The sequence below is a fragment of the Poecilia latipinna genome, unplaced genomic scaffold (assembly GCF_001443285.1).
Source record: "Poecilia latipinna isolate Pla-1442-1.1 unplaced genomic scaffold, P_latipinna-1.0 Scaffold2072, whole genome shotgun sequence".
Lineage (NCBI taxonomy): Eukaryota > Metazoa > Chordata > Actinopteri > Cyprinodontiformes > Poeciliidae > Poecilia > Poecilia latipinna.
Genome location: NW_015114688.1, coordinates 97716 through 108593, shown reverse-complemented (window position 1 = coordinate 108593; position 10878 = coordinate 97716). Strand labels below are relative to the sequence as shown.

The following is a 10878-nucleotide window of genomic DNA, read 5'->3' as shown; positions in this document are numbered from 1 at the left end:
AAATGAAAAGGAGGGATTGGTTTGTTTCAACCTGCTCTAATTTCACTCTGTCTGGTGCAGCCACAGCACTTTGCTGTTAGTTTGTGTAATGATGCAACAAAACAGTGATTATCTTCTCCCAGTTTAATAAAGATGATTATAGATTACAGGCCTGCATGACTGATTATTGCACTCCAAACAGTCAGAGCCGAAAACAGCGGTTGTTGGTAATGACGGACGTTAAAGGTGCTGGCCGACAAAACGAACAAACGTTTTTAAATCGGTGAACCCGATGCCCAGCTTGTGAACGTCTCTGTTTCCTGTTTGACATTTCTAAGACAACATCAAAATGAACAAAGCTTCACATTTGTCTCCCTTGGGTTTTATTGGTGGATCCTCTAAGAATGTAATTATCCTGACTCACTGAGAAAAGTGTCTCAATGATTCATCTGTTGCTCTGCAAAAAGTGCTTTTTTAACCAGAGTTTGCAAGATCACCGAGCTTGTCTTATAAAGATAAGCAGATCATTTGCAAGTATTTAAAATATGCGACAAATCTCCTTCAGCGTTTGCTCCACTCGGATGTCAGATGCATCCAAGCTGTTCCTGCTTTTCTCCTATTTTTAATTGTTTTTTTTAGTAAGCAAATCAACTGAAAACAATACATTTTAAACTTGTAGTCACAACAGTATTTATAACTCAAACTTTTTCCACATATTTTTGCATTAGAACCTCAAACTCTAATGCATTATTCTGTAATATTATGTGACACTGGCATATAGTAGAAGAAGAGGACCTCTTTATGGTTTTTAAACATCGCTTTAAGAAGATGAGAGACTTTCTTACTTGGTTCTTATAAATTACTAAAGCCAAGAAAACAATTTCAGACCACATATGTTTCCAGGGAAATAAAGGAGAACCCATCCATGATGCACTCGCTGAGATCGCCGTTAGTTCAGCGCCCTACAGGCGGCAGTAAGCGATGCTGGACCGGAGGCTGCGTGCGGCGCAGGATGTATTCATTCAATGTTTGGCTTACTTACTGCGCTCGGGGTGCCATCTGTATCTGTTAGCCTCTGGTGCAGATCAAACGAGACTGTCTGTAAGCAGAAACACAACAACAACAAGAGCAGCAACACGTCAATCAACAGGGGCAACTACAGCAGCAGCAGCTAAAAGCACAAGAGGTGTCGGTGCACAGGATGAGAGCAGAAGCAGGCACAACAGAGGGAGACAACGTTTTTAGATTATTATTTTTTTCTCCAAGAAAGGTGGATGGAGCAAAACATGACAAGAAATTTACTTCTAAAATTGAAATTTTTACACAAAATGTTTTGGAAAGGTTAACGATTTAAGGCCTGAATAAAACTACCGTGCTAACGACTGAGACGACAGCAGAGCCAGGTGGTCTGACGGCACAATGACTGTGTGCAAAGACGACAAAAAAAAAAAAAAATTGATCTCCACGACTCTCCTCCGCTTTGACGCTCAGTGACTCAAAAGTTACATAAACCAGTTTGAGCCAGTAAGGTTGCCATTACTGAGGTGACAGATGAAAAATGTAGTTTGGGCAGGGCTCCTCAAAGGGTGACTGATTTTTACCCAACACAGGAGGTAAAGGTAAAGAAATGGGGTCTGGTGCTTAAAACACACACACACACCCACACACACAGTTAAGAGATTATGAAGTCAGGCTTAATGTGACAGCCCGGTCACAGCTGGACTCAAATAGAAAGTGCTTTGTGCTGGTGGTTGTTCAGCGCATAAAAGATTAGCCTCACCTTTAAACAGAATATGTTGCATGTGAGGAACATTGAAAATAGCTCAGACTGTCCAGTGGGGTGCACAGATCCCACAGTGACTCGGCATTTGAACCAATGGGTGCGTCAGACGACCCACACAACATGGAGTCAACCAGCAGCATCATGCCTGCCTACTTTGAGGATCCTCTTGTGCCTATTCCAGATGTTTCACTTTCTTACAGATTGATTTTTCTCATTGCACAAAGTTGAGCTTTCTTTATTGGGAACTTATCAGGGAAGCATGCACACAGCTTTTTCTTTTGTTGGAAATAAATTGCTTCTCAGTGTTCAGCCTATTGTATCCTTTCATACATGCTTCACTAAACCCCTGTAAAACCAAGGCTCTGGTGCTGCTACAAAAACCCCCCAAAAAAACAAACATTTTCCTGTTTGCACCACCCGGAGAGCAATAAATAATAATAGTTTGCAAACTGAGAACACGGAAGACAGCTGGAGAATCTGAGAGCGACACCCAGCAACAGAGGCAGCATGAATTTACCTTTTTAGCAGGTAACCGGATTTCCAGCGTGTTATCAGAGCAGCGGTGCCAATGCAGGGCACTATTTTCATCCTGCCAGATATAACGTCACTCAGTGTGTGGCTGGGTGATTATTCATTCGGTAAACAATTCGTGATTCTCTCTGACACAGTGTGATATTATCATTTCCTCTTCCAGACACCTGCACAGTGTCAATACGAAGATCCGAGCTGGAAGCAGTTGCATGAGCAGCAGGACAAAGACACTTTTATGATGCCTTTGTGAAACCTTACTTTACTCTCACATCCTTTCTGCAGCACTTTTCTCTCTGTAAATATAATCCAACAGATGTGTGTTTTGTCTCGGATCTCTTATTATTGTAAAAGCACAATGTCAAACAATGAAGGTTTGGTGAAAGACTGATATGCCTGTACAATTTATACTGCCGTCGACATTGGAACCGAGTCAGCGTTTCTCCTTTAATGACATTTCCATTATAATTTTAATTAATTTTATGTGACTTAGTTATCAGTTACTATGAATTGTGCTAGTTGATCAATTTTGAAGCAAGTGTTTGAATTTAATCCTCACTAATGTGTTTACTTCATTTTGAGAGTAGAGCACAAACACAAATAAAATAGTTTATTTTGCTGTATGTGTGTTAAAAAAATAAAAATAAAAACAGACCCTAACTGAGTTTAATCAACTGTAAAAATATTTTTTTCTTCAAGCCACAGTCACTTCAGACACAACCAGGTAGGAGTAATGGGCTCTCTGGAGCCTTGGGGGCCACAAGTGATTAAAGAACATCTCTTTAAAGGTGTTTCAATCCCTGCTGCCAAAATTGAGGTCACTGGACTGCGGGAAATTGTTTTATTTAAACCCGAGTCATTTGTTGTACGAAATCACAGTTGGGCTTAAGGCTGAAGGCTTATTCTAACAAGGGAGTGAGGAAACATGTTCTCTTCCTCTTCCAGATCTTCATCCCCATGCTCCCCCTGGGCAGCATAATGTGTTTTGTTATTCTTTGCTCTTTCTGTCATAGCTGCTTCCTTTTGCGAAGCGAGCCGAGTGCGCTGAGGATCCATTAGGCTTAAAAGGCTCAGTACTGAAAAAAAGAGAAGGGGATGAAGGATGTAAGGGTGGACAATGATGAAGATGAGTTGGTGTCCTGAATTGTGGACGTGTCTCAGGAAAAAGACGAAAGGGAAATAGTTAAGTACATTTCTTTTTTTGGAACTCCTCCTCCCCTCATCTTTCCCTCTTAATACAAAAAAAAATAATCATAATTTATTCACCCACTCATTAACCATCTCCACACCTTCTCTCTTCTCATCCTGATCTGCTTTCTTCTGCATGCGGCCAGGGTGCTCCAATTTTGCTTTCATAATTTTTGTGCAAATAAAACTCAAAGTGCAGAAGCTTGGCAAGCACATGAGTTTAATAAGGCGTTGCAGTGTTTAAAAGAAATATGCAACATTACAATTTAGTCTCATTAGAGCTGAAATAACAATTAACCAAATTTACTTAATTTACTCTGAATGAGCAGCAGAAATGTTATGGCTACACACAAACCCCTCTAGAAGTGAAATATGGATGTAAACAATTAATCTTACAGCTCATGAAACAATGTCATTGGATGGACTGAACTATTAATGTTACAGTGGAGCTGGACTAAAGTGCTTAACAAGCACACAAGATGTAATTACAAATGTGTGCAAAAAAATGAACATTGAAAACAAAGGAACTCAACAGACTGACTTGATAAAAATGGGTCTTTAAAGTTTCTTAAAGTGATTCACTTTCTGAACTCATCTAATATGGAATGATAGATTGATCCAGAAAATAGAAGTCGCTTCTGCAAGTAAGATGCTATCAAATGATGAAAGAGAATCAATTTGTCCACTTGACTGTCCAGTGAATTTGTGTTCTGCATGATTTCAATTGTTTTGTTGTAAGGCACTATTACAAAGACATTATAGAGGTGAAGCTTTCCGTACAGCTTCACCTTGAATCAGATTCACTTTGATTTGATTTTTGATAGCCGTGCCCAAATTACGGTTATTTAAACTTAGGTAAGACGCATGGTGCTCTGAGCATCATTCAGCTCAAAGCAGCACTGCCTCGCTCTGAAGTTCTGCATTTCATTGGAACAAAAGGTTTGCGCTGATGTGTGGTGTCCACTGCATCCTACTGCAACCAAGACAGGCACCACAATGTTCAGCAACAGCAATGACGTGTCGTGTTTTGTTAATATTGTGGAGAGCTACTTTATAATGTAGATAAGGATGTCACTAATGCATCTCTTCATCTTTATGCTGATGACATAGTCGTCTTTCATAATGCAAACACATCTGCCCTGGGATTTGATGATCTTGAGCCTGCTGAGTGAACAATAGGGACTTTTTGTACCTATTGTTCACCCAGCTATTGTCTTTTCTTTATTAGTGAAATATTTCTTTATGTTTAGCTTCATCACAGCATCTAGTCTCCATCGACATCACACGGCAACTCTAAGATGAATAAGTAAAGATACTGTATTTACTACAAAATAAGGCCTTTAACAGTAACATATCAAACAGAACATCAAAGCAAAAGAGAAAATTGCTGCATTGGACACAGCTATTTCATATTATGCGAAGAAAAAAAAACATGCATATTGCAACAAATCCTTTAGGTAAAAATGTATAAAACTGAAACATTAAAACACAGTTGTGAAAATATGAGTTTTACCACATAGAACAGGTGTCAGTCATCTTAATAATTGTAGTTGTTAATTATCTGTTGAAAAATAACATCTTTACAAAATTAAAGCTAAAATACTGGAGTTAGATCATATGTCTGATGAGCCTCATGTAAAGCTATTTATCCAGCTTGTAGTGTTACTTGCAGTCGCCACATATTCTTTAAAGCATTTGGTTACAGTTTTAATCAGTCGCAGTTTTTGAAATGAGTCATGTGGGTAGTTGCTCTTATAAATATCTGTCTATTGAGCCTGAAAAATGTTTTCTGAGACATGATTTGTATAGGACTGCACTGCATTTTAGCCTGCTTCATAATCTATATGATTTTCTGCATTTTTGATTGCAGAAGGAGGGGCTCATACAAGGCACCATTCAAACAAGAAAGGGCCTCGTTTCTAATGCATCCTCTGTCAGCTTGAAGTGTCGGTACTGCACAAACATGCCTGAAACGCGAAATAAACATGCATAACAATAAATAGATTTAAGCCCATGAAGCTACTGCTTCATGTGGTCTGTAGCCACTTTTAATGTATGCACATTCCTGAATTTATTATTGGAGATCATTAGTATGATACCCAGTCTCTCATAATCGTAGCAAAATGACAAACATTCACACGGTCAGCAGAAATGCTTCTAAATCTTTGCAGCTCAAGGCAAAGGCTGGAGGCCAGATTGCCATATGGGCATGAGTAATGTTTTATGCACACAAATAAGTTCAACTTGACAAATGGATAATGTTTTATTGCCACAACTGTATAGTCATGGCCAAAACTTCTTTTGCTGATACGTTGTTTTGCCAACTTTGTGAATTGATTAGAAGGACATTAATTCATTGAAAAGAGCCTTTTATTTAAGCTTAGTTTAAAGCTAAAAACATGTCTATATTTGCAGGTTAAGCTGTGAAAGTTCTGTTCTAAAAAGTCATATCAGTCAAATTATACCAGACTAAATTAGAACGCTATTAAAGTAATGCACTTAAAAGCTCTGTGTTCTTGTGTTTGCAATCAGCACCTCCAAAGAAAAGCATTCAGCATTTATCACAAAATGACCTGGCATGCAGCAAGCTGCAGCTAAATAGATTGCAACTGAAAAACAGCTGCATCATAAAGAACCATGTAGTTAAAGACTCTGCTGGAGAAGACGTTTCTGGATATCAACAACGGTCCAGCAAGCTCCAGAAATACGGCTATGGATTCCTCATTCTCCTCCTGATAAATACACAAAATCGCATTGCAACAAAGTCAAAGCTTAAGTGAGCCTAAGTGCATCTGAAGTCCCACAGAGACGAAAACCTTTGGACGACAGGCACAGCAAAGAAGCCACTTCAGTTCTGCCCAAGAAAGTCATCAAGGACAAACTAAAAAGCTCTCTGGTCGAGGCAGAGTATTTAAAAAAAACCCTCATGTTTGCTGAGGTCTTGTCTGACAATGGTCCAGTTAAGAGCCCTGTAGAGAACAACAGGGTCGACATGCTGAAGTGGTGCATTCAGTGAGACACTGGCCTTCATCAAGGGAAAATTGGAGGGATGGATGAAGCCAATTTCTTCCCAGTTACCAGTAAGTTGAGATATTTGAACAAGATAAAAAAGCAAAACAATATTTTTTTGCATATTAAGCTACAGAAACTTATTTTTCTATAGTTTTGGTCATATAGAAAATACTTTGTCTAGGGAGCAAAAAGCTAGGAGGAGTCCAACCAGCTGCAGAGGAAATGTTTTTGGCTACAACCATCTAGGCTGTGGTTTCTTCCAGTTCTGCTAAAGAACACAAACAACCCAACAGAACAGGTTCTTCCAACAGTTCGGTGACGATCTGTGTATTTTCCATTATAATGTCAAAAGTGAAACATAATAACTTGGCTCAATTATAATTTCACTAGAAGTTCAAACTTCTAGTGAAGAGATCTGGAGAGCTTCGTGACCACAGATTCAAATCTGTGGTCACGAAACTCTCCAGATCTCTGAGAAAACAACAACAAAAAAAAACTTTTATTGAAAAAACAGATAAAGAAACAAATCAACAAACACAAAATTGGTTCATCTTCAGTCTGGATTTGGTCTGGAAGATGATTACTCAGTGTCACAAATTAAACAAAAGACGAATCAACACTTGAAATATCTACATGACTTCACATAAATTTGGTAGATTTGGTGAGTCTTGAAACCCCATAAAATAATTCGTAGCTCTCAATGCGTAGTGCATCTGGTGCTGCACCAAGATCAGCAGAACATAACAGCCATGACTGCAAATCCAAAAGACTTTAGTTTGATCTGTGTGATTAATCTGAGCCCAAAGTTCAACATATTCCTTAGAATGAATAAGTGTCCTTTTTAAAACTGAGTTTTATTTGAAGCAAAAAATAAAAATAAAAAAAATCATTAGAGCCTTGAGTTTACAAATACATTTTAGAATAAATAATGCTTTATCAATTTAGGAGTGGGGTGGGTGGGGTTCTGCAAATTCATCCAGGCCATCAATACAAATTGTTGCTATCAATCCTAGAAGACAAACCAATTTGTAACAGTTGTATTTGTTACCTTATTCTCGAGACGTCCAATCAGCTCCGCCAGGCGATTGATCTGAGCCTCCAGACCTTCTTTTCTCACCTCTACAGCTCCTACAACAAACACAAGACACACGAAAACCCATCAAAATCCATTGGAATGCAAAACACATTAACTCACAAAACATGGTTCTGGTTTGTGATCAGATCTAATGTTGCTGGGTTAGATTTATTCAAATAAATGCAGTCACTTGCTGCTGCAATATTAATGTCCTCTCCTCCAGTGAATAAACATCTAATCCATCAATATGTTAATTTAGACTCTTTCTTTAGCCATAACATCCTACGAGATAAACGATTTAAATGATACAGTGAAGGTGCTGGGAATAGTGATACAGTTGAGGTCAGAAGTTTAAATAAACTCATTTCATGTTCTGGCCAGCTATTGCAACTGTTGTTTCTCTGAGGTGTGATGATGAGAATGCCTTCCTTCAGATCATCCTTTTGTGACGACTCATGATCAACTCAAAGGTCCAGACACAAAAAGGCTGGTTTAAGTCATCGGAACCAGCCTAACCCGCCTCAGTAGGTATTCACAAACCCCTAACCAAATATGTCACAAAGAATAATTTCACTGAATGATGAAACAGAGTGAAGCCAACATTCAGCATTTGTAGCATCAGGTGAATGCTACAAAAACTCTTCCTATGATTCTGCTATAGCTTTCCCATTAACGCTGGATGCAAGTCCAACGTTATTTTGACGTTGGACTTGCATCGTGTGGAAAGGCAAAATGAATTATAATGGTTTTGCCTAGATTCCCTGCTTACTGCAACATTATGACCTATAAAGAGCTAATATTTATGCAATCTCAAATCCTCAAATACTTAAATTATTTGTTTGTTAGCAGTATGGGTGTCAAGTAGAAACTGTTAAATGCGACAAAGTGACACACAAGACACTGCAAGTTGTTTAGACACTAAAGAGGGCAGAAAAAAATAAATTCAACAACCAATGGTTGAATGCCTAGGGGTACGTTGAGCGACATCGCAATCACATCACATCACACCCCATCAACTGGGAAATGATAAATGTACTGCAGACGATGCACAGCTGACGCACCGTCGTAAGATCTGAAGAAATAAAAAAAGCTGGGAGGAAGAAAGACACCGAGTTTGTGTCAAAATTCAGAAAAGGGAAATAAAATGCCAATTATTCAGCTATATCGGGAGAAACTCGGCTGATTCAATGACGGGTCCTATGAGGTGAATTTTTTTTAATTGGCTCTTATTCCACTGTGGTTTTTAAGATTTTGAATTACACGAGGATCTTCCTAATTAGTTGTCTTTCAATTAATATTTAACACTCCGCCATCATTTCATAATTTTTGTTAATGATTTTTTATTATCTTGTCAGTCTGCATAATTGGCAGCAAAAAGAACAGATTAACAGGGATAGATTTTTACGCAACCTTTTGATGACTAAACGAGTTCTTATAGCCTCCTCTGATCCGAGGAGACCAGGAGAAAATATTATAGGACATTATCAAAATCCGTATATTTTGTTAAAATATGAAGACAGTTGAAACATCACAACGGTTACAATATCAGGTTACTGGCGATTTCATGTTGGCCTTGCTGACCAGTTTATGGTCTTGGAGAAGAAAACGGTTTTTCTGTCACTGTTAACCAATACTTTCTATAACAACAGCTTAATATCTTCAATGTGCCCATGGGATTCGTCTAATGCTGTGGAATCGTTTGTAGCTTTGCCTTCAGTGATCGAACAAAAAGATCCTTGTTGCAGCAGAATCTCCGAGAATTATGGCTTTAGCTAGAGAAAACAAATTTTACATCAACATAACTTTACTTGTCTTATTGTGGTTTTTATGACGTAAAGCACTTTAACTGCCTTGTTGTTGAAATGTGCCTTGCAAAGAAACTACATGAACGATTTAGAAACCTGCAACCAAAGTGTGCAGTCATAAGTTTACATTAAATTCTACTGTAATGCAGAAAAGTGCACCAAAGATTTTTGCAGCTAAAACGATGTTTAAGGTTAGTGGTTGCAGTGAAGAAGATTTTAGGACATGCAAGCCACTGGAGTTGTTCTTCTTGAGGAGGGAGATAGGTAATGTTTCTGGCCATGAATGCAGAGTGAACACCGCCCTGACTTTTGAATGTCAGTTCAACAATCTGATATTTGAAATTCAGTTTGAAATTCATGAGTAATTTCAAACTGGCTCAGTTTGAAATGCTGTAAAATACTGCAGTGAAATTACCTTTTCTGTTAAATTCTGAGTTGGATCATCTGAGACATCTAGAAAATACTGTTTTGTTTTTTTTCTGGAGGAGGCGCAAGCTTCATGGAAGCACAGCTGAAGCTTCCCGATTCAATTCATGTTAAGTGTTGCTTCTAATCCAAAGGACTGGGATTGCTGGTAATTCTGCACAAGATCACTGACATGACAGGGAAATCAAGCACAGTCTGGTGTATCTGTGTATTTTGTAGCATAGCAGAGTCAAACCTTTGGCCGTGACCTTCCAGTTCCTTGCACTACATTTACTTTCGTTTGTAATTATTTTGTAAGTCTGCAGTGATAAGTCAGGGTTGTTCTTGCTACATAATGAATGTAATATTTTAAATATTGCCAAGACTCAAAAACTGTCTTTTAGGAGAGCCAGGCCATTTTACAATGATTCCAGCATGTAGAAGAGTTTCGATATCAGCCAGAGGTGTTTCATGTTCAGTGTTTGAAGAAATTATGAAAACATAATTTTCTTTTCGCCCCAATTTCAGAACACCACCTCTCCAACTAGCTCGTGCTACTTCCCTCTCCTCTCAAAGACTAATTTTACTTTTCCTTTCTGTTCCTACTTGCTCAACTGCCAGCCTGTTTTCATTCCCTGATGGTCATTGTAAGGCAAATTGGAGCTTGGGCTGCCCACTCTTCATTAAAAGCTTTAACAGCCAGTCAATTAGGAGCTTCCTCCTGACATCCTAAACACACGCATGCAGAAGGAACACACTCATCAGCTAAAGCACAGTCTGTTATACGACAGACAGCTGCAGATAAAAACCCAGTGGTCATTTTGCAAGAGTTAAGAGAAATAAGTGGCCGGGTAATTTAAAGGAGTGCAAGAAGAATCACAGCCTTCACGTTCAAGAGCTCCTTAAAAAGCACAGGAGTATTTATTGATTTTCTCCTCAATTGAGCCAACTTTGAGTTATCAAACATTTTCCTAATTTAAGTTTAGGTGCAGAATTCTTAAAAGCTCATCTGTTGGTTAGTCTTTTACGAAAGCGCCTTTCCATTTTCACTGGCACCAATTAAGAAGAACTGATGTTTCAGGAGTTATGCAGATTATAATTAT

At 38.5% G+C, this 10878-nt stretch overlaps 1 protein-coding gene across 1 annotated transcript in view; it reads right to left on the bottom strand.

Annotated features, from left to right (window-relative positions):
* Nucleotides 1-604: 604 nt before the first annotated feature.
* The window catches only part of LOC106936069 (N-terminal EF-hand calcium-binding protein 2-like), a 79239-nt gene continuing 68965 nt past the window's right edge, over nucleotides 605-10878 (bottom strand). Inside the window, exons 8-9 of the mRNA XM_015016855.1 lie at nucleotides 7539-7618; nucleotides 605-1078 (exon numbers count right to left, since the gene is read on the bottom strand). Of these exons, the coding sequence (XP_014872341.1) occupies nucleotides 998-1078; nucleotides 7539-7618 (161 nt within the window). The 3' untranslated portion in view covers nucleotides 605-997. The remainder of the gene's footprint in view (nucleotides 1079-7538; nucleotides 7619-10878) is intronic.